The 25,062-nt window shown below is 44.9% G+C and overlaps 1 protein-coding gene across 1 annotated transcript in view; it reads left to right on the top strand.

Moving 5' to 3' along the window:
• The first annotated feature begins 2,857 nt into the window (after positions 1-2,857).
• ALK (ALK receptor tyrosine kinase) overlaps positions 2,858-25,062 on the top strand; it is a 1,123,220-nt gene continuing 1,101,015 nt past the window's right edge. Inside the window, exon 1 of the mRNA XM_088467953.1 lies at positions 2,858-3,602. Within this exon, the coding sequence (XP_088324079.1) occupies positions 2,858-3,602 (745 nt within the window). The remainder of the gene's footprint in view (positions 3,603-25,062) is intronic.

Raw genomic sequence — 25,062 nt, 5'->3', positions numbered from 1 at the left:
AACTTGTGCCGGCACTATGGCAGGTGCAGTCTCTCCGTCTGAGTATGGCGTCCTGCGTGAGAGGCTACGCATCTTGGAACGCAGTTGTTTTCAGTGACACGCCCACGACATGTCTGCATCGGCTTTTCCACTGCCCGTTACCTCCCAGAAACGCTCACTAAAATTTTAAGACCCTGCGTTCGATTCCGTGCTGCTCTTCTGTGCACAGACAATCGGGATGCACGAGTGCAGCGCGATTTAGATGCCTGTGCAGTACAAAAGCATTGGTCCTATTTGCGCTACCTCCACCTCTGCACCAGGCCCAAGATAAAGCATACAAGCTAATTAAGGTGCCCCGGCCTTAGAAAAGACAAAGAGCAGGCTGATACATTTTTACATTCTGTGCTGAAATGAAAGCGCTTGCCCAGGTCACGAGTGATAAGAACTGCGTAGCGCACATTCGTCCTCCATCAAAAATGCAAATTGTTGAATGAACAGCTTTGGCAGCATAGAGGAACACACGTATACAGTGGAGTCTCCAGAGGTGAGGCTGCAGCACAGTACAAAATTCAAATAAGGGAGACACACCAACTGCCAGTGAGTCCTGGCCGGCAATGTTTGGCAGAAGTGAGAGTGGCAGTTGGTGCGTCTCCCTCTATTTGAATTTTGGACTGGATTCTGGAGCCGCCACTGCACGTATGCCTGTAGCGAACCAACCACACGTCATTTCTTGCTATAGAAAATCCAGCACTGTAGAAAGGATTAACTGCGAAGAGCCTGTTTATCACGCTTAAAATTGAGGACAATCCTACGTTTTCGGACTGACGTTGCTTATTTTACTATCGGGGCCATATCTGCTGCATTCTCTCTCTTATGCATGGCAAATGCAGTTCCCATAGCTGTCTATGGGGACTGTGTAAAAGCAGCCATCACCTTCCCTGGTGAAAAGGAGGAATCAGGGAAAGTCGAGTACTCCCCTGGGAGTTTAGGATGAGCTCCCGGAAATGTGTGGGTCTCCTGGACATTCCGGGACAGTAGGCAAGTATGATAAATGATCTCCACTATCTGCCTGCTCAGTTATAGAACCATCTCCCTGCTAACATGACAACCTGCTGCAGGGAAGTGAAGTAGAGGATGGTGAATTAAGTATGTAGACTGCAGATATTACATAGGCACTGTTCTGCTCAGTCATACACAGAGGTTTGCTGTACAGTATATTGTCAAATCGTTGCCCTACTTGCTTCCTAAGTAAAGTCTGCAGTTGATGTACAGCACAGCAGCATTATGTAATCTGTGGGTTTTAAGCTATGTGCTGTTCCTACAAATCCCCTCATACCAAAACATGATGGGACTTGTAGTTCCACAGCATGGAGAGTGATCATTTGGCTACTGTATCTCTGCTTTACTCTGTTCCTCTGACTCAATCCAATCTTTGGGGTCTAGTTACTAAGCAGTGTTAGGAGACAAAGTGAAAAGTGATAAGAAAGTGATAAGGTGCCAGCCAATCAGCTCCCAACTGTCATTTTTCAAACAGCCTGTGAGATGATAGTTGGGAGCTGATTGGCTGGCACCTTATGACAGACTTATCACTTTTCACTCTGTCTCCTAACACTGCTTAGTAACTAGACCCCTTTAACTCTTATGAATTGAAGCCCAATTACACTTCATTGGTGCCAATCACTGTTTGGCTTTCTATTTAAATCCGAATGAAACACTAGTGACCTGTGTTATCTCCAACTGATTACAGACAAGTACACATATATACAATGTATATTTAGAATATGGGTTTTACATATGATTATATTTTAGGTACAATTACTTATTTTCTATTGAATTGAAATATGTATCAGAAATGATGATGATTATCTTGTTTTCCTATAGTACAGTGACACAAGATTTAAAAATATTTTTGAGCTACTATAAAGAAGAATCTAATACAAACAGTGCATCCATACTGTAACATTTCTGATCTGAGAATAACAAGCACAATGCATCTTACATTATTGAGTCAGCTTCATTATAAGCAGTGAAAGAAAGCAGAGTCCCAAAGCAATAAGTGACAGTAACAGATCTCACACTCCCCCAGTTCAGTATACAGACATGAAATATTTATCAGTGTGGGGTTTGCTCAGCTCTCCCCAGGCTGTGAAGTATTTATGCGCCCAGCCATGCAGAGTAGTCTAGTCCTGCATCCATGCTTACTGTGTGACATGCTCCTGGCTGTGATGCTGAGACAGATTTGCATCCTAGGAGGGAGCAGATGAGTCTGATGTCCTCACTCTCCAGCCTCTGCTTATCTGCATAGTACTCATGATTGGGCTGGCACTTTGAGCAGCCCAGTTTGACATCACCTATGCCAGGGGATGTTTGGAGAGAGCAGACTCTGAAGGAAGCATAGTCTGATAGCTAGTGGCTTGGCTCTGCACACAAGGACTCATCCACATGGTGGCAGTGAGAGGCTGCAGCAGGATAGTGAATAATAGCACTGGGGAAGACCCAGGAATCCTAAATCTGTTCAGCACTTTCATAAAAGAGCAGTGCTGGGGAAGTGACTATTACTATGTACTAGAAGCAGCATGCTATCTGGCTGAGCATACTGCTGGGCACTTGGAGCAGCCTCCACAGAGGGTGAAGGACCACAGGACTTACCTGGCATAACATGTCCTGTTACTAAAACCTAGGGGGATGTACTGTAAATTTCTGGCTGTATTACAGGATACAATCTGACTGGGAAGCAGCATCAAGGCAGCTCAGCTGTGGCAGAGGACCCCTTACAAAGCACTTGGTGTGATCTGAACTCAGCAGAGGTGCCATAAGGAGATAGGACATCCAGGAGGTCACCAGCCAAAGTAAGGCCACTCATTCTCTGCAGGTCATTATGAGGGTCCAGAATTGTTACTTGCCAGTGGCCACTCTCTTGTGGTGGTCGCTAGGGTGGTGCAGGTCTCTGGAGAAAAACGCTGCCCAAGTGTCCCACACTAGGTCATCTCCAAGGCCAAGGGAGCCCAGCTTCACCAGGCTGAAAAGGAAGACCCTGGCTGTGGACTTTGTGATCCCCGCAGCCTTTCGCAACTCCCTGAGGGATCTGCTGGGTCTGTTTCCTGCAGGGGCAGCAGGCACCAACTTCCAGGCCACCTCTAGCTTGGCCCTAGACTGTGGACCTCTGGTGGAGTCCTTGGCTGAGCGTGTTGGAAACCAACACCAACATGGACATCTCAAGAAAGGGCAGCAGCTGTCCTCTCGGCCGCAGCCAGCGCTGCTCTCCAAGGTGCTGAAAGCTGGAACCTTGAAAAGTCTACGCAGATCTAAGCAGCTCCTGCTGGAAGTGGGACCAGACCTGGTCAGGGATGGATGTGGGGTTGGGTGGCAACCAAAGACACTGGAGGATGGCAAGAACCTGAGCAACGAGGGTCAACGGGAGGACCTTCCAAGTTCTGCTTTGAAGAGGAGACTGGAGTTCAACCTGACCGAGCTGTTTAGCTGGTGGTTAGAGTCTAAGGAAGGCAGGCTAAGGATCAGGCTCATGCCCCACAGGTCTGCAGCTTTCCCCGGCAGCGAGGAGACCTTATCTGCAGCCCTGGGTGCATCTCAGCCAAGGCTGATGTTCCAGATTCTCCGCAAGGGTAAGTGATACTCCTTGATGCATGCACTGTCTTACTTACCATGTATCGCAGTCTTCCTGGAAATAAAGCCTTGTATTTCATTATAAATAGAAAGGTGGAGGCTTTACTCTTTAAGTGGTTTTGGCTTTAGTTAGGTGCAGTAAAAGGAAGCATGTGCTGCATGCACAAGATTATATCTGCATTGTATACAGCAGCTGTCAGTAGATAATGTGCCTGCAGTGCAAACTTTGCTGTTAATTAACTGCAAGAAGTTTAACTCTTTAGGGAGACGTCTATGGCGAGGTAGCCTGTTTGGCGAGCTACTGTAGTAACATGCAATGTCCTAACTGTGCACCTGTTACTCAGATCCTCCATATTTGCCATTACTGCATATTAGTTTGCAGTCTGGAAGGTTCCCAATTGATTGCCACAAATGAATTATTATTATTATTATTATTATTATTATTATTATTATTATTATTATTATTATTATTATTATTGTTCTATTATTATTATTATTATTACTATTATTATTGTTATTTTATTATTATTACTGTTCTATTATTATTATTATTTATTTTTATTGTTCTATTATTATTATTAATATTATTATTATTACTGTTGTTATTTTATTATTATTACGGTTAGATTATTATTATTATTATTATTATTATTATAATATACGTGATGCTAAAAATTGTTTAATCTGTAATTAATATTTGATTACATGTAAACATCACTCAGAAGCTGTGAATGTATAGGTGGAAAAAAAAACTTCAGTACTCATTAGGAACATTTCTGTAGTCTGATAAATCATCCACCACTTACCGTTAGATTTTATGGATATTACAAGTCATCTCAGAGACACCTAGGGAGTTATACCTTTATATGGTCATGGAACCCTCAGAGACTTATTTTAGTTATTATCCCAAACATTATTGTATGCCCTGACTTGTTCTGTTATTGCACAGCACTGATGGCACTTTTCCTCTTTGCCCTCACCTTACATGTTAATTCCTGCTGTCCTGAGTTGTAATGTAATATCTGGTGCCTGTTTGCAGGGAGCTGACAGTGGGTTTGGAATTGGGCTGTGATGACTCAGTTGTGCTGTACTACAACATCCATGACACAAAGAGAGGAAAGGGGGCTCCCAAAAGCAGCAGGGTGAATGAGGTGCTGCTCAGTGTGCCATGGTATTGAGTTGCTGATGTTTGATGATACTTCTTTGCTAGTTTATGCTGCATGCATCATACAGATATACAGTATGCATAAATATACTGTACAGTAGAGGTATCTAGCTTTTTATCTATTAGGAAAATACTTGATTGCTGATACTGTCTACTATGTACTGAGGTACTCCAAACTGTCACATTATGAAACATTTCATGTCCTGAACCACAGACAACTTTAGACATGTTCTGCTGCTAAATAGTTACATTGTGGTCCTATTATGTTATATTTGTTAGTTTATTTTGTTACTCAGAAACTGCAATATTAATGTGAGTATTTGAATGCTTATCAATGAGCCTAATCTTGTCCTAATCACTTGCACTGCAATGTACACAGAGCTTTCTGTCACTAAGTCTGTGTATTCCTCTGCGCTTGATGTTATTTATATTACTGCAATGTGCTGATAGGTTTTAGTCTGCGGATTTGGTTTAGGTCATGTAGGATTTTGTGAAATTCGTGTAATATGATTTATGAAAGAGACTCTGTTCTGCATGCAGTATGCTGATAGCAAATGACAGAATAGTCATCTTTCTGCAAGTGGCCACATGTATAGTTCAGTGCCTCTAGGGGGCGCTCTCAACAAGAGGATTAAACCTGCAATCTGCGAGTTCTTACAGGGTACACCAATCACCTTTAGTTGTTTCAGTCACTGGAAATTCTGTCCATGCCAAGTAACTATATATAATGCACATAGTAATGTGAGTCAACAAAAATATACTACAAGAAAAATTATTAAAAAAAAATATATATATTTTTATGCTTCTTTCCTTGAGTGACAGCAATGGGCAACCTATGATGATGATGTTAGTAGTAGTAGTAGCAAAATAAAACAATGTTTTAAGTACCATATTAATAACTCATTATTTTTTTTGACATTTCATACACTTAAGAGCAGCTGCAGTAATATATGATTACCGCTAGTACAGTACTGTATGTGAAAATTAAATGCAGATTATTCTGAGTTAGCCTTAAAATACACAAATGGTACACACTGATATTCCTGTGATTGGTGAGGGACATATATCATACATACATATACGTCCATCTCTACAGATGGTGCACGTGGTAGTATACATCCATCTCTACAGATGGTGCACGTGGTAGCATACATCCATCTCTACAGATGGTGCACATGGTAGTTATACATCCATCTCTACAGATGGTGCATGTGGTAGCATACATCCATCTCTTCAGATGGTGCATGTGATAATATACATCCATCTCTACTGATAGTGCACGTGGTAGTATACATCCATCTCTACTGATAGTGCACGTGGTAGTATACATACATCTCTACAGATGATCCACATGGTAGTATACCTCCATGTCTACAGATGGTGCTCATGGTAGTATACCTCCATCTCTACAGATGGTGCTCATGGTAGTATACCTCCATCTCTACAGATGGTGCTCATGGTAGTATACTTCCATCTTTACATATGGTGCTCATGGTAGTATACATCCATCTCTACAGATGGTGCACGTGGTAGTATACCTCCATGTCTACAGATGGTGCTCATGGTAGTATACCTCCATCTCTACATATGGTGCTCATGGTAGTATACCTCCATCTCTACAGATGGTGCACATGGTAATATACGTCCATCTCTACTGATAGTGCATGTGGTAGCATACATCCATCTCTACAGATGGTGTAGGTGGTAGTATACATACATCTCTACAGATGGTGCTGTGCACGTGGTAGATGGTGCTGTGCACGTGGTAGTATACATCCATTGCTACAGATGGTGCACGTGGTAGTATACATCCATCTCTACAGATAGTGCCCGTGGTAATATATGTCCATCTCTACTGATAGTGCACATGGCTGTATACATGAGCAGAAAAGTAACATATAGATGCATGTGTATCAAACATTCTAAAGAGGACAAGTGGAAGTGTTGCCCATAGCAATCAATTAGCCTCTGACTATAATTTTTTTGAGCACACTCGATAAACTGATAGCTAGAAGCTGATTTGTTGCTATGGGCTAGTTCTCCATCTGCCTTTTTAGAAGGTTTGATACAAATCCCTCATAGAGCCGATGGGCTTCTTTACACAGAACATCAAGTAACATCCGCCCCTAACCTTACTCAGAAATTGCTAACCTCGTTGCACGCAGTAAGTACCGAAACTGCGAATGCCGTCGCAGTGGCTAATAGATGCACGCCCATGCAACTGCGTTCAAACGGACAGGCACGCCTGCGTTTTTCTGACCACTTCCCCGTCACCACCCCCAAATACTGACCTCCCATCACTCACTCTGCGATGGCTTTGTGTGAGCTGCGTGATGGCAGTGCAATCACAATTCTGTGGATGTGTACGTGCGATGCATACGCTTGCGCAGTACGCAACATTCGCCCATCTGTGTACGCTATCACCATAGCGATCTGTAGTGTGTACTTGTCTCCATAAGAGAGAATAGGAGGTATCACTTCTGATCTCTGGCTTACCCTGTAAATAAAATAATTATGTAAGAAGGCTGCTTATGTTACACACTTTATAAGGGAGTTACAAAGTGCTATAGGACAGATGATTAAATTGTGGGGAGGGGGGAAGCTACTGACAAATGTGGGTATAAGGGTCATGTACTTCATCTATTATGTTATTAATATTATTATTAATCCAGGATCTGCATCGTTGTGGGTGGATACGTTATACACTATATATCCGCGTTCTATGCTAATACTGAGTTCAACTTAATTCATAGTAGTGATAGTGGTACGGTCGCTATATAATGCACCATTTACATGTTATATAGGATGTGCATTATTTAGCTGGGTGGGGATGTCCCAACAAATACAGGGTATTTGTACCCTGACGTCATCAGTTACTGTCCAACGTCATTCCTTACTATCTACGTGGGCATAGAGGGGTTAATATAAACCTGTGGCAAGCGAAGCGAGCCCACAAGGGGACAAGTTTCTTCTTTTGGTGGCCTTTACGGCCATGGAACCGCACTTCCGCCCTCATTCACGTCATTTCCAGGTACAAATACTGAAGGGGATCTATACACTACCCAACATACAGGAGCTGACTCTGAGTTAGCACAATATACGGTAACAAATTGTTATTTTGAATATGCCTCAATTAATAATATTTCTCTGCACTTAACATTTACTTTTTAGTTTAAAATTAAAGTGTGTGTGTCTCATGCATTTGTCCTGTTGGCAGAAGATATTTATTAACTTTCAGGCATTTAATTAATCACTCTGAAAATTAACATGCGGTGGAAGCCCTCTGGGTGATAGACATTCGCGCATGGGAGTGTAGGCAGTTCCGCCAAGGATCGTCAAAGATCCTAGGAGGGAAAATGTCGGACAAAGATCTCCCTTCAATGAGAATAAATAACGTCTCTTCCAATCAGTTTTGGGTAGAGATTATTGGACCTTTCACCTATTGTACCTTTAACCTGTGTGCATGTCAATTACCTCAAGTTACTGTGGGGTCTATTTACTAAGCAGTGTTAGGAGACAGAGTGAAAAGTGATAAGAATGTGATAAGGTGCCAGCCAATCAGCTCCCAACTGTCATCTCACAGGCTGTGTTTGAAAAATGACAATTGGGAGCTGATTGGCTGGCACCTTATCACTTTTCACTCTGTCTCCTAACACTGCTTAGTAAATAGACCCCTGTTTATTAAACAGTAGGACAATAACCATGTCTTATTCAGTAATTTTTAGAACTTAAGCCCCAACAAACTGTAAGATGAATAACATTGGTACATGTTCTGCCTCTTTTTTCCACCACTAACCGGCCGCCTATGGCAGGTGCATCTGGCGAAATAGACATATTACATTTAGGGGGATGAGCTATGAAAACTTTTTATTGATGATTTTTTTCATTGGTCACGGTGCTGGTTTCTTCCAGGTGACAACCACAAGGTTGGCAGGGGCAAATTCAGGATTTCTAGGGTTTCCAAATGCTTGATATTGGAGCGAGCGTGGCCAGTCCATGAAGAGGGCATAATTAGCACTTAAACAGCTATAATATGTGTCATACAAAGTGCAGTGTATGTCATAATTCCAACATATGCAGGGCCAGCTATCATAGATAACTCATTAGATGCGGCAGTAGGGCCATCCTGCCTGAGCTGAATGTTTTTATTTCAACTGTGGGCACCATTCCAGAGCATGGGAGCAAGTCCGGAAGTTTGGGGGAGCTGAATAAGAACCTAGCACTGCCCTGGACATACAGTATATGTATGCATTGGTTTCCTTGTGCACTGGATAGTGTATGTTATTCAGTATTAATAATTATCCCTATAGATGGTCTATGGTAGTGCACCCCTAACAATGCATGTTTTCCAGATCTTCTAGTTGATGCACAGGTGTAATCATTACTGGTTGTGGTAATTATTTTATTTGTGATACTGAGATCTTTAAAACATGTAGCTCTAGTAAAATTGAATAATATACTGTTTAGGGATGAGTGGTATGGATTCTGTGGAATCCGAACATAGGGGATCTGAGTCCACTCGCCTGACTCGGATCTCACTTCAAGGCTGAACGTCATCCTCCCAACGTCGGATTCTCGCGAGACTTGGTTCTATATAAGGCACCGTTTGTTACCTGGCACACATGCTGCGCACTGCTCTGCAGTAAGGTGGCTGTGTGAAGACTCCAGACTAGTGGCTGTGCTGTTAAGTGACTGTAGGGGGCACACTGCACGCTGATGTATGCTGCTCTACTCTGCTAATTAAAGTGGCTGTGTCCAAAGACTCACAAGTGGCTGTGCTGTTAAGTGACTGTGTATAGGGGGCACACCGCATACTGATGTATGCTGCGCTACTCTGCTGATTAAAGTGGTTGTATCCAGACTGACACGTGGCTGTGTGTACAAGGCATGCTGATATATGCTGCGCTGTACACATGCCCATCTGCTCCAGTGTAAAAAGAAAACTAACTAACTAACCAGCCAGCTCATTTCATCCTTTGGCCAATAATGGTGAAAACAATATTGTGAGCTGTGATGTGGTCTAAATTTACTGTAAATAACTGGAAATTAATGTTATTGAGGTAAATAATACTCTAGAGACTAAAAAAAAAAAAATGTGATTTTAACTTTTTTGTAAATTTTTGTAACAAATCCAAATACAAAACCAGTCACGGCGGTTTGGCAAATCCAAATCCAAAGCCAGACAATGAATCAGAGCCAAATCCAGCAAAAATGGTCCAGCGCACATCTCTAATTCTGTTATTGTGGTATAATGGTATATGGTGTGGGCTGGGGAGGGGGGATTCCAGGCAACCGGAAACCCCCTGTGTTTGCCTATGGCTGGGGTTACTAGTAGAGACAAATCACGTCATGACAACACCCGCATCACCCGCAATGAGAGGAGCCGTCCCTGCTGGTTCTAGTTAGATCCAGTCAGTGACAGCATCTACGCGGGAGTTGTGCCCAGCGGCCAGCGTGAAGAGAGGTAAGTACTGCACAGGGGAGTGGGGCCTGTTCTATCCTGGGAGGGGGCACGGCATAAGGGGCATCGCTGGGGGCACTACTAGGGGCATTAATGGGGCACAGCATAAGGGGCACTACTAGCGGAACTGCATAAGGGGCACTACTGGGGGCACTGCATAAGGGGCTCTAATACTGGAGGAACTGTATAAGGGGCATTACTGGGGGCACTGCATAAGAGGCACTACTGGGGCACTGCATAATGGCACTACTGGGGGTACTGCATAAGGGGCTCTAATACACAGGGCATTGAATAAGGGGCACTACTGTGGGCGCTGCATAAGGGGCATTACTGGGGGCACTGCATAAGGGGCACTACTGGGGGCACTGCATAATGGACACTACTGGGGGAACTGGGGCTCTAATACAGGGGGCATTGCATAAGGGGCTCTTATAAAGGGGGCATTGCATAAGGGGCTCTTATACAGGGGGCATTGCATAATGGGCACAACTACAGTGGCATTGCATAAGGGGCACTGCATTGGTTTTTATTAAAAATAACCCTTTCAAAATTGCATATAAGACTTTTTTTTTTTCTTGCGGCCCACACACTCTTAGACCTTGAATATCCGGCCCGGTTGGTATTTTGAGTTTGACGTGTCTGACCTAGATCATCAGGGGTCTTGTTTATCAGATGCTGCCTTGACATAAAATGACAACAATCATCAATGATTTTCGTACAATGACTTCGGCAGGGGACGTATGTGAGAGTTTTGCTATTGCCAGCATCCCTGGGGGGAACCAGGGAAAAACGTGGGTTGAAACGGCAGAAAAATAACTAAACAGACCAGCTCTGCCCATTATTCAGGTCTTTGCTGGAGGTTAAACGTAGAGTGATGCAGGGCAGATCTTAGCTGTATGGCTGAGCGAGAACTACTGTGCTGGGATTAGAAATAATTGGATCTGTCTAATGTGCTGTTTAGTGGATTCAATCAAAATATTGAGTTTTCAGTTCAGGACGCTCCTGATGTGAAGATTTAAAAGTGACGACCCATGGACCATGAACTCAACAGCAAGAGATTATATAAATGCAGAAAATGAACTGGTGAAGTTTTCTCAAGCATTTGTGTGTAAAAAATAAATACATTTATTCTACTTACTATACCATTAAAAAATTATGTTACTGACAGCAAGTAATAAATATATATTAGATTTTTTTTTATGATACTGTATGCTCTAGTTAAAAAGTTATTAAACTTTTATTAACTTAGAGCCTGATCCACTGCCGATCGCAACTGCAATTACATTAGCGATTAGGCACGCATTCTCACTGTGTTAGTATGCTAATCCCAGAGCCGTAGCTAGACTTTTTGGTGCCCTGTGCCAGAGAGAGCATTGCCCCCCCCCATTTTTTAAATAGGGACACAAGATGCATTGCACCTGAAAAAGGGCCATGGCCTCATAGGGAAGGGCCAAGGAAGAGATAGGGGAGGCCAATAGATGCTGGGGATAAAAGAAGAGGAAGCTACAAGTGGGAATGATAATAAACAGGAAAATTGACAGGCTCAAACAGCGCCCCCTACCCTGCGGTCGCACCACCCTAGTTACGGCTCTGGTTAATCCATTGCAATTGCAATGCCGCCACAGCATAACATAAGGATGCCCACTTTACCTTACACACATCCGTAATGTTTAGCAAGACTGCGAAACCATCGGTAACATGGAGTACCATCGCAGCCTCACGCACCCTTGCACAAGCTCTGACCTTACTCAGGAATTGCTAACTTAATCGCAAGCAGTGAAAGGCCAAGCTGCGTATGGCATCGCAATGACCTGCGTTTTATCGACCACCACCCACCCGTTACCTCCCACAAACGGCGCTTCCTGTGAAATCACTCTGCGATGGGTCTGCATAGTCAATGCGATCGCAGTCCCGTTTGCAGTGGCCGGTTCATGCATTTGCATGTGAAGGACGAAACAATCGGACGATTGCGTGCATAATGGCAGTTGCGATCGGTAATGAATCACACCCTTAGTTACTTGTTAACTTTTTAAAAGGATGTATCAGAGGCTTTTTATTAGATTATGGTTTCCGTGTGCAGACGTTTGGGGGCCCTCCTGCCTAAAATATGGCGCTTGCGAATTAGTCTATTGCGCATTCGCACAAGGCAATAAGGCACTGCAACAGTATCTTAGCTATTTTCTGTGCTAGTGCCATATTTTCGGTGATTTTTCTGAAAATCACCTGAAAAACATGGATTGGTTGGGCCACCGAGCTATGGATGCAGGTGTGCGGTGCCCGTTATAGATATACCACTGGCATGTATGTATCATGTAAAGGACAATGCTTAGGTTGTTTTAATATGTTACACCGATGGGGTAATTTAGGAACTGGAATTATGCATAGAGATATACAACATAAACCCGATTCTTTCCCTGGTGTGGCATTATGTGTCTGTTTTATTTCAAAAACAAGCACATGGGGTAGGTCGCTAAAATGATGTTGTGAGAATAGTGAGAAAATGTGCTGTATAATTTATACGTCTCCGTAATGTATGGGGATGGCATGGCACATCAAGTCTGTGCTGTACGCACGCAGGGCTGTAAAGAGCAGGGATGGGCCCAGGTACTGCCGTGGGCGTGACCAAATCATGGTGATGAGGCAATGCCCCCTACAAAAAAAAAAACACTACACTATGCCCGTGGTGCCGCGTACCCCTCGTATCACAACATGCAGACACAGAGAAGGGAAAGATGATGTATAAAGAAGGTGAAAAGAGAAAAAAGAGAAAAGACTCCAAATTGGGGCACACATCTTCATATGAAATAGGGATCTATTTAGTAAGCAGTGTTAGGAGACAGAGTGAAAAGTGATAAGAAAGTGATAAGGTGCCAGCCAATCAGCTCCCAACTGTAATTTTTCAAACACAGGCTGTGAGATGACAGTTGGGAGCTGATTGGCTGGCACCTTATCACTTTCTTATCACTTTTCACTCTGTCTCCTAACACTGCTTAGTAAATAGACCCCTAAATTTTATTGGTGCTCATTAAAATTAGAAACGGCCTTATACACACCTTTCAAGACTATACGATATATAATTGTAGCTGCAAAATTATAATGTAAATGAGCAAATCTCCATTGAGGAGATCCACTGATAATTCCAGTAAATAACACCTATATATACCTTTTATAACATCCCTAATGGGAATAGCTGCAATATGTGAATTCTATCAGATTATACGATGTATAGTTCACAGAATGATTTGTAGGCTTACATACAACATGTAGTGTGGTACAAGGTAATTACAAAGACATATTATACAATCCGCAATTCACATAGCTATCCTCAAATCCCAAGGGATCTGTAACATTAATATCAATAAGTACTGGCACAGTGAAGAAAGATAAGTTGCTTCTGCTTTTAATGCCTGTTCACACCTGTTACCCCCTGTTGCTACGAGCAGCGCAGGGAGTCCTGGCGGCCGGCACTAATGAGAGAGCAGTAAAAAGAGGAAGAAAGTACCTGTCGCTATGTCTCCCCTGGATCGTGGTTTCCGTGGTGCGGGGGTTCAGAGTGCGCACTGTGGAACCCCCCAGCAGACTGACCGACGCACGTTTCACCAGGGCTTTGTCAAGGAAGCTCGAGGCTGTCTGTATAAGCCGGGATTAAATAGCACCGGCTACTTATTGATAGGTTGTGCTGACACGATTGGCAGTTGTACCTGCCAATCCACAAATGGAACAGCGGAGGGGAATCACCTGTTGATGTCATAGCCACATCATCTGCAGTGTAATTACAGCTTGCCAGAAAACAGCTGAATTGTAGCAATACAATTCACAGTCAGTAATAGCGATCACACTTGTTTCAATGAATATGTAGAGGAATTGCCACATTCATACAGTCTATTATTGTTCAAACTTCAAAGCCTTTGATATGAATGATATTGTATATTGTACTGAAATAAAATAAAATTAGACATTTTAACTCGTGATATTCATATTCTGAATATTGTCAGGATCGAGTTATATGACCTTAGGAGCTCATTCAGACCCGCTCGCTAGATGCGTTTGCTCGCTCCCTATGTATGCAAATCCAGCGCACGCCCAGCAAGGCAGGCGATCGCACGGCAAGGCATTACAACGCCCCCTATATCTTGACGTGCGATCACTTAGTGTATGCAGCCGCCCACCAGCCATTCTTAAGACGCCCACTTGCGCACATCATCTCCTGGAAGTGCTTGTAAAACATTGGTACATCGAGTACCATCGGATGCGATCGCAGCGCTTGAGGTTGACTATACCCTGCCGCAAAAAGCTCTGCGATCACTTCAGAGTAAAATCCCACCAAGTGACGTGTCCTATGATGCTGCCTTTGAACTATGCACGCCTTCGAAATGGCATTGAAACACTGGCACGCCTGCGTTTGCACCTCCACTCCCCCGTTACCAGTACCCAGCCCCTGTTACCACTCACAAACGGCTTCTCCTGCCACTCATTCTGCTGGGCTGTCTATGCGCAGCAAGCAAACGCATCCTGATCTCTCGCACTGATTTGCGCACGCGCATTGCGATGCATACGAATGCGCAGAAAGCGACTATGGGCCAGCTACGAGCGTTCGTATCATAGCGAGCGGGTCTGAATCAGATCCTTAGTTCAATAACAGTCACAGTACTCCATCCATATAGGATTAATATATAAGGTTTGATTCACTTTTTATCAAAGATCGGCGTGCTTCCAATATAGAGTCACAATATTAATGCTATGAATTATATAGCCTGATTATACCGAGGGATCCCCTTATATCTTTTCACAAATGGTTCATTCCTTTAGGACCGTAATTAAAACAAACTGATGCTGATCAGAGGCAGCAGCCTCCACGGACCCTCCACATACCAGCACATAGCAGAATGTGTGGGGGTCTCCTTCAAGCTACACGGAGCCTACCCCCCCAGCCACACAGAGCCTACCCCCTCTCCCAACTCCACCCCCCAAGCCACTCAGAGCCTGCCTTCCCTTTCCCAAGCCTCACAGAGCTCTACTGTCTCCATCCTCGCCCCTGATTACTCACCTCCTGATTCCGGCAGAACTGCTTGCTGCTCCCCTTATCAGCATCACATATGTGTCATGTGACGCCAATGAGGGGACTCGGGAGTCGCTCTGCCCTGTATGTAGCAGCACTGACTGTGCTGCTGCATGCAGTAGAACACAGTTGAGCCCCCATCTGGGAACAGGTGTCACTGGACACCTGTTCTTGGCAGTATCACACCTACCCTGTGTGGGTGCCCTGGGGCGGCTGCCCCTGTCACCCCCCTTAATCCAGCCCTGCTTATACTCTGGGGAGCACAGGCGTTTTTAGAGAGGAGAGGGCCATCCCCCGTCATGGGCTCCCTCCTCTCACCCCAGCGGCCCAGCAGCTGACTGACGCCTGGCTATCCACCGCAGAATCAGTAGACTCTGGGCACTAGAGTGCACCCAGAGTCTACTTCAAATGTGGGAATCGGAAGTGAAATGGCGCGGCCGCCATTTTACTGGCGATTTCCTCACAGCATATGTGCAAAACACTGGAAAAATGGCAACTTTGGCCATATTCCAGAGTTTTGAGCAGTGCTGAGAGACCCGACATGGGACCTCGGAGAGGTAAGTTTAAGATAATATGGGTGCAGGGTGTGCAGTGCGGGCCCTCCCTGGACCCAGGGTCCCGTGAGCACTGCACACCCTTCATCCATTATAAATACATCCCTGCTGGGAAGTCCTAAGGGCTCTATTTATTATAATTATTTTTACTAAAATAAAGTGAAAAATTGTGTTTTCACACCCTTTTCACATTATTTTAGAATCACCTAAAGTTACTTTGGAGTAGAATTTGTAAAATTCTACTCCAAAGTAATTTGTAAAATTCTACTCCAAGCCCTAATTATCACATATTTTTAGTAATCAGATCACATTTCCCATAATTGTAATGGGAAATGCGATCTGCCTGGTAGTTACAAAAAATAAATTATCAAAAAAATCCTGGGGAAAGCCCTGTGATAATAACGCCACCTGGAGGTGGTGTTATGCAGGGTCTCCCCCGGTTACCGGATTCCTGCTCTGCTCTAACAGGCATAGTGGAGCCCAGATACGGCCCCAGTGATCAGCTGTGTGCTCTAAACTGATCACTGCTAAGATAAAAAAAATAGTAAATAAAAAAATAACTTACCTGGAAGATCATCAGCTGACCAGGGAGATCATCAGCTGACCAGGGAGATCATCAGCTGACCGGGTCACAGTGCAGGATGGGAGACCAGCTGACCGGAGCCACACAGGACATAACCGGAGGTAAGTGTAATTAAAGGGGGGGTTGCATGGGTCGCGATCGCGGTGGGGCATAGCGGCAGCCGGTCGGCGCATGCGCGGGCACTTGTCACAGTATTTTTTGTGAAAAATACAGTGATAAGGCTGCGGAGGCGATTCTCAGGGACAGAGCTTTATCGCAAGCTCTGTCCATGCTAGGGATTTTTAGTAAACTGTGATATTGGCCGAATTCGCAATTCGAATTCAGTCGGTAATATCACTCTACAATCTGCATTCTAAATGCGGATTGTAGTAAATAGACCCCTAGGGTGTTGCAAAATTGTAACATTCATAAATACAAGTTGTTATGCAGTGCAGTGATCTGCTGATGTATGTACTGTATACTGCTGAGAGTCCTCAGAGTCAGGAAAATGTTATCCTGTACTGTATGTACTAACATATTATGGGGAGTGCAGTGAATTAGCTGATTCTCTCTTTGGCCCATGGAGTCCCATGGCTTCACCCCCGCACACTGCGAGAGGCACCGTTCAGTTTCTCTAAGTGTCTCCACTGGAATTACAGCAACGTTAACGTGTATATGTAATTTAAAAAAAAATTAAATGTGCAGCACTTCATAAAGCTCAACTTATTATAAAGCAATGTAACATCTACTGGACTAGCAGCATATTATTTATCAACATAATATTGAGATATAAATGCGTAACTGCAACAAGTAAATAAATTCCAACTCTGCCTCGTCCAGAACTGAACTTCAAGAGACTGTTAATTTAATTAAAATTGGGCAATAAATGCTGAGCAGGAATAGATATTTTCACATCAGTATGAATCTTTCAAAGCACTGATTAAAGTCAAATAAATGTCAGATCTTCCAGTAGGAGGAGAGGCCTGATTATAGCCCCAGAATGTTCCCTACAGTTTGCGTATTTCTGAGAGCGGAGGAACAGACTGTTCAGGAATGAGCGGTAACTTGTGGATTGAATTCTCAGTGTGTTTATTACATACCTGTAGAGATTAGTTTGATTGTATTAGTCAATGCAGTGGTGCACTGATTTTGACCTACTATATACAGTATGCACTGAGGAATTTATGTTTTTAAACATAATTAACCCTCCTATGGGTTATCAATGCATATTTACGGCATATAACCCCGAAAACACCCATTTTTAGAGGGTAGCCACATGAATTAAATATCCCCAGAATTTATGTACAGTTGAACGCGGGAGACCGCAAAAGCAGCCACCCTATATTGCTAAGTTTACCAATCTCCATTCTGGAGCTTTTCCCCAGCTGCTAATGCCATATGAAGGCTCTTCTGCTCCACAGGAGGTGTCTATCCTCCCTGAGCTCGCCTTATGGGCTACTCTATGCAGAAGATCCTTGCAATTCTTAGTTTATTAGTGCCGCCAATAATGGCGCTAATAAATTATAATGATTGGGTCTAAGACCCAATAATAAATATGCTCCTATGTATATGTGATATCCCTGGCTCTGACAGGAGCCAATGGACCTTGCAGTATAGGAGGCTACCATCAGGTGGAGCCTTTATGCACCAAACTAAGACAAGTCAGCAACAGGTTGGGATGTGTTCGGCATCCCTGGCGTTTAGGATGCCGATGCTTACATTACCGGCACCGGAATACTGACACCAGTCAGAATCCTGGTGCCAGTAGTCGGGATACCGAAGGTAAGTAGCGGGGTTGGGGGGAGGGTTAGGGTAAAGCACTAGGGGGAGGGTTAGGCACTAAAGGGGGAGGGTTAGGTTTAGGGTGCAGGGAGGGGGAGGTTAGGTTCAGGCACGGGGGGGTTAGGGTTAGGCACCAAAGAGTGAGGGTTAGGGTAGGGAGAGGGGGAGGGTTAGCATACCGACCAATAAGTGTCGGTATGTTAACCCTGTCGTGATACCGTCATCGGGATTCTGACCGCCAGGATCACGACTGTCTGTATTTCATACCGATTCCAACAGGACAGTGTGCTTGTGGTTGCACATGCTCAGTTGAGACCGGGAGATGCCAAAGGGTGGAGTGTAGAGTGGGGTGAGCTGCTGCAGGTCTGCTGTGAGAGACAAAAGACTGGGCAAAGTGTTATCGCTTAACTGATAAGGTGACAGAAGCCACTGAATACCCATTGATGGTGCACTGAGTGACTGCTGCAGAAGCGCCAACTGTCACCAAGAGCCAGAGACAGTGTGTCAGCACTGGGAGTTGCAGTTGACATTCAGGGAGGCTGTAAGTGAGTAAAAGAGCGGTCTGAGAGCTACTGAGAACTGTTGAAGAGCTTTTGCGAGAGTGTGTGAGAGATACTGAGGATTATCTGCAGATACTGAGAATTGCTAAGAGATACTGAGATCTGCTATATTTCAAGTACTGTGTAATCCTGACTTGTGTCAGAGTTAACAGAGTGGTGATTTTAATCTTAACGAAACAGTCCCTGAGTTTGTCGGTGTAAAGAACAGCAGCCATGTTCTGCGAATATTGAGTTGAGTTAGAGAGCACTTTGGGACTGAGTTATTGCTACTATGCAGTGGTGAAGACAATTCGGATATATTGCAAGTGGAACTGTGTTTATTGTGCTTTGTCGTCGGGAAAAAAACACAGCTATTACTCTCTGGAATCGAGAAAGAACAGCATTAGATGCTAATCTTATCTTAAATCTTAAATACTTGCATGTTATAGGTCAGTGATTGTCCAGCAACAGAATACTCCAATGACAGAACTTTGGCCCTGATTCAGACCCACTCGCGAGCGGCTGTCCGCTCGCAAGTGGTTCGATGGTCTGCACTGCGCATGCGCACGACGGAGGGAGCTCCGTCGTGCACATGCGCGAGACGCGACGAGCGAAAGACTTTCCTTCGCTCGTAGTGTCTGATCGAAGGGGGCGTGCTGTCGATGTTGATTGACAGCACACCCCCTTTGGTGGGCGTGCCGGGGGCGTGCCTGTCAGACGGAGGCGTTCCCAAGGGAACGCCTACCGTCAGAAGCCGGCCCCACTGACATCACTAGTGATGTCAGTGGGAGTGATTTTGGCTCTGATAGAGCCAAAATCACTCCTGGCCTTGCGGTTGAGAAACTCAACCGCAGGCTTCTGCTCGCAGTGGCGATGGTCATGATGGTCAAGACCATCGCGACCATCATCCTGCACGCTCGTATATGCTGTGGGTGGTGACTCACAGCTATACGAGCGTCCAGGAGGACGCTCCATATTTATGGAGGTGGGCCCTGATTCAGAGCGAGCGCTCTGGTCAGAGCGTCCGGCTCTGAATCAGGGCCCTTGTGTGCACTTTAGAGTAAAGAATAATAAAAAGCGCTGCTGATTGGAGGCCCTCTACCTTAGTGGTTTTGAACACAATTTAATATAACATACAAATGGCCATATATAAAACACACATTTGTCTTCTATATGGCCATTTGTACGTTATATTAAATTGTATTCCAAACCACTAAGGTAGAGGGCCTCCAATCAGCAGCGCTTTTTATTATTCTTTTTTCTTGTTTTTTACTGTTAAGAGGTATGGCAATTACCTCTATTAAGAAGCTGCAGCATAGATTGGTTAGTAAGATTGATATCTCCATATTCAGATCAGGCTCCTAGGTGTGTGTATTTTGGTGTTTGTTCTGACGATCACTTTAGAGTAAATACTGAACAGTGTTGAGGTTTTTGCTAAATATGCTGAGTAATAATCCGTCTTGCTACTGTATAACTGTATATTCATGTTATGCAAAGGTTAATGTGTGTTTAAAGTAGGGATGTGCAGGCTCGGTTCTACTCGGTTCCGTTCGGTTTTTTTTACCGAATCTTATTGGCTATCCAAAACTCGTGACAGCTGAAACCCAATAAGATTCGGGAAAAAAAACAGAACGGAACCGAGTAGAACCGAGCCTGCACATCCCTAGTTTAAAGCATACATAGTATATTGAGACAACTGAAAAATTGCCCTTTTCCTAGTTATAACCAAAGAGGTGCTGCCGAAGCAAAGACTAAGAAGCCCGTTTTTCTATTGGAAAAAGTTATTGCCTATTCACTACTATATTACTAACAACAGTGTTGAAATTGCTATATTCCCTTTTGTGCTTCAATCTCTTGTCATTTGTAGGGTGATCATTATTCTCATACAGTTACCTGTCCTAGATCTATGTCCTCCTACCCCCCTTTGATAAAGCTACTTGATTATTCTATTTACCAAGGCTGCCATGTTATGTCATGTTACTGTGTGTATGGGGCTGGCCTCTCTGCTACAGCCTGAGGTGGATAAAGCTTGTGGAGTCATTACCAAGGATGTCCCATTATGTCATGTTACTGTGTGTATGGGGCTAGCCTCTCTGCTACAGCCTGAGGTGGATAAAGCTTGTGGAGTCATTACCAAGGATGTCCCATTATATCATGTTACTGTGTGTATGGGGCTAGCCTCTCTGCTACAGCCTGAGGTGGATAAAGCTTGTGGAGTCATTACCAAGGATGTCCCATTATGTCATGTTACTGTGTGTATGGGGCTAGCCTCTCTGCTACAGCCTGAGGTGGATAAAGCTTGTGGAGTCATTACCAAGGATGTCCCATTATGTCATGTTACTGTGTGTATGGGGCTAGCCTCTCTGCTACAGCCTGAGGTGGATAAAGCTTGTGGAGTCATTACCAAGGCTGTCATGTTATGTCATGTTACTGTGTGTAAGGGACTGGCCTCTCTGCTAGGGATGTAGTTTGGAAGCCGTTGGTGTAAATCCCGACCGCCGGCTTCCAGGCGTTCTAATCCCGGTGTGGTACTAATAACAGGCATCTAAATCTAGACACCTGTCATTAACCAGATGCCGGAAGACCAACGCCTGGCATCCCGATCGGTGATGCCGGGGCGCCGGGCGCGGACAGCCATGGGGGGGTAAGGTTTAGGGCTCCCGGGGGGACTTAGGGTTGGGCACCCCCCCGGTAGGTTAGGGTTAGGCAAGGGGAAGGGGGGTTAGGGTAAGGCACCCCTGGGGAAAGGTTAGGCTTAGGCACCCCCGGGGGACTTAGGTTTAGGCACTTAGAGGGGGGATTAGGGTTAGGCACTTGGGGGGGAGGTTAGGGTTAGGCACCCCTAAGGGAGGGTTAGGGTTAGGGGGGTGAATTAGGTTAGTGATACTTACCTTAGGGATGATCAGAATTTTCACCCTTGCCGGGCTGCCTCTGTTGGGATTTGAACCTACTACACCCCTCTGCTACAGCCTGAGGTGGATACAGCTTGTGGAGTCATTACCAAGGCTGTCATGTTATGTCATGTTACTGTGTGTATGGGGCTGGCCTCTCTGCTACAGCCTGAGGTGGATTACACTTGTGGAGTCAGTACCAAGGATGTCACATTATGTCATGTTACTGTGTGTATGGGACTAGCCTCTCTGCTACAGCCTGAGGTGGATAAAGCTTGTGGAGTCAAGGCTGTCACATTATGCCATGTTACTGTGTGTATGGGGTTGGCCTCTCTGCTACAGCCTGAGGTGGATGAAGCTTGTGGAGTCATTACCAAAGCTGTCACATTATACATTTTACTGTGTGTATGGGGCTAGCCTCTCTGCTACAGCCTTAGGTGGTTAAAGCTTGTGGAGTCAAGGCTGTCACATTATGTCATGTTACTGTGTGTATGGGACTAGCCTCTCTGCTACAGCCTGAGGTGGATAAAGCTTGTGGAGTCAAGGCTGTCACATTATGCCATGTTACTGTGTGTATGGGGTTGGCCTCTCTGCTACAGCCTGAGGTGGATGAAGCTTGTGGAGTCAAGGCTGTCACATTATGCCATGTTACTGTGTGTATGGGGCTGGCCTCTCTGCTACAGCCTGAGGTGGATAAAGCTTGTGGAGTCATTACCAAGGCTGCCACATTATGTCATGTTACTGTGTGTATGGGACTGGCCTCTCTGCTACAGCCTGAGGTGGATAAAGCTTGTGGAGTCAAGGATGTCACATTATGCCATGTTACTGTGTGTATAGGGTTGGCCTCTCTGCTACAGCCTGAGGTGGATAAAGCTTGTGGGGTCATTACCAAGGCTGTCATGTTATGTCATGTTACTGTGTGTATGGGGTTGGCCTCTCTGCTACAGCCTGAGGTGGATAAAGCTTGTGGAGTCATTACCAAAGCTTCCATATTATGCCATGTTACTGTGTGTATGGGGCTGGCCTCTCTGCTATTGATGTACCGTGCCAAGATTTTTGGGCCTTGGTACATAGACGAGGCCGCAGACCTGCATTAGGCTATTGTTACATATCTAATTAAAATCATGTGCAAGCTGCATTTTCCTCATGATTTTAGGAGAAAGAGGCCTGACGCGTACCCCCCAGGAAATCCGTGTTTGCTGGTACATGTAGAAAGCATTGGGAGTCTTCATGACCTTTTCTCAATCCTTTTATTATTGTCCATCTTTGACTAACAGGCTGCTCAGTACAGCACAGTGTCATTGGCAATGTTTATTAACCAGCCACCTGCTACAGGCATCACGCAGGATGTTGAGCAGGAACTTCTTCTGAGAAGTATTATCTCCCCATCTACCCGCTGTGCCTGAAATGAGTTGGGCACAATCCCAACAACAACGTACATAAAGTACTGTAAATAATGCGATAATCGTCCAACTGCATTTTCCAGCCGATTTGATAAAGATCCAATGGACTGGAAAAGGATTACGCAGGGCTCAGTCCCAGCTCACACTGGGAGGCAGGAGAAATACATATAGGGTAGAAAGAGACGTTCTACGAGAACAAATGCAATTAACACCCCTTATCTGATGACTATAAGGAAGAGTCCTGCACTCTTAGGATTTCAAAATTCCAAACCTAATTAATTATTATATTCATTAGTTACTAAACCTAATAATCTTCAGGACACTTTAACAGTCCCTTAAAAACAACATTTACAGATAGCAACCAGAGGATAAAAACTCGATATCAGGGCCATAACCAGGCTTTTCTGTGCCCTGTGCCAGCCATGCACTCTCCTCCCCACCCAGTGCATGACACGTGGAGAGGGCGGGGCTGGCAGCCCCGGTATTTACAGCTTTGACCAGGAGGGCTCTTAGAACTGTTGGGTGCCTGCCTGGACGCTCCATCTGCAGAGTGCTGCTAGCCAGATGCACGGGATGTGGGTGAGAGGCAGTACAGGGCACTGTGCTGTGGCCCCACTCGCACACCCTTAGTTACGGCATTGCTCAACACCGCTCTACATGATAGATCACATGATCCGGACCGTATCATAGTCACAGTAGTCTTGGGCTCACATAGTGACTAGGGAGCTGTGACCGGGGGCGGGAATGGGTGCGGATTTGTGGGCAGTGACCGTGAATGCGACTGTTTGCGAGGCCAGTAAATCTGCATCGGAAGACGCAGATGCTTGCCTTGACACTCACAGAAAATGGGGCTGACACGCCCCCGTTTTCTGGAAACACAGGCAGAGCCGCTCCGCCCCTGCACCGAAACGGCGCCAGCACGTCAATCATGCTGTGACTTACAATCTCGCAAGACTTGTTCTGCACATGCTCAGAATTCGGATAAATCTGAGTCACGGTTTTGATCTTCCCGCGGTTCGGAGTTCAGATTTTAAATCTGAATTTCCGGTTTTGGATTGCAAAAAGTGCATGATTTCAGCTGTTTTAAAAATGTTTTATCAATTTAAAAAAATAAATATGTATATATGGAAATGGGGGGATATATATATATATATATATATATATAGATCCAGGGGCGTATCTATAATAAGTGCAGGGGGGCCCACACTGCACACCCATATTTTTAATACTTACCCCTCTGGAGTGGTGGAGTGCCACGTCGGTGTTATCAGCGCTGTAAAAATCGTCTGGAAAATGGCCACCATGGCCATTTTCCAGCATTTTGCACATGCACAGTAGGGAAATCAATGAGAATGTGGATGCCCAGAGTCTACTTCTGCAGCACTGCACTCAGTGCGCCTTGACGGCCGCCAGAGAGAGAGGAGGGGGCCCTGAACTGAGACTGCACACGGGACCCCTCCTCTCTTAATACGCCACTGTATAGATCCAAAACCAAAACACTTGAGGGAAGTTTTGCTAAACCAAAACGTGAAGATGAAACCAAAACCAAAACAAAGGGGTCAGCACACATCTCTACTGTGCATGCACCTTGTCCGACATATGTAAGTTAGAGCATTTACAAACAATTCTGTTGATTCTTAACAACTCAGAGTGGGCGACTCAGTCCTTGCACAGTCAGATGCACACAGAGCCAGCCCCATAGTCTTACGATTGCTGTTGTGACCATGTTACGAGCGACTCAGAATCAGGCCCTACAGCATAATGTACAATTGCTATATAAGATTTTGCATTTGCAGCAAATCGCGTCGTCAAGCTCCTGGACCCAGGGCAGTTACTTATGGTGCATGAGCGGGTGTTGTTGCACAGAGAGCAGGATCCTGTGTGCCCCACCTTCTCTGCCCCACAGCCCTTGCTCCTGGCTAGCAGGGTGCCTAGAACCAAGGCCTGCTCAAGGCACGATCGACCAGTGCGGTCGAACAAGGGTGCCACTACATGGATGGTGCACCCCTCCCAACCATTCCTGATTTCAGCGAGACAGTCCAG

Source organism: Taudactylus pleione, unplaced genomic scaffold (genome assembly GCF_031769625.1).
Source record: "Taudactylus pleione unplaced genomic scaffold, aTauple2 ptg000079l, whole genome shotgun sequence".
Lineage (NCBI taxonomy): Eukaryota > Metazoa > Chordata > Amphibia > Anura > Myobatrachidae > Taudactylus > Taudactylus pleione.
The sequence above is the reverse complement of the archived record's forward strand: the minus strand, read 5'-3'. Positions and strand labels throughout refer to the sequence as shown.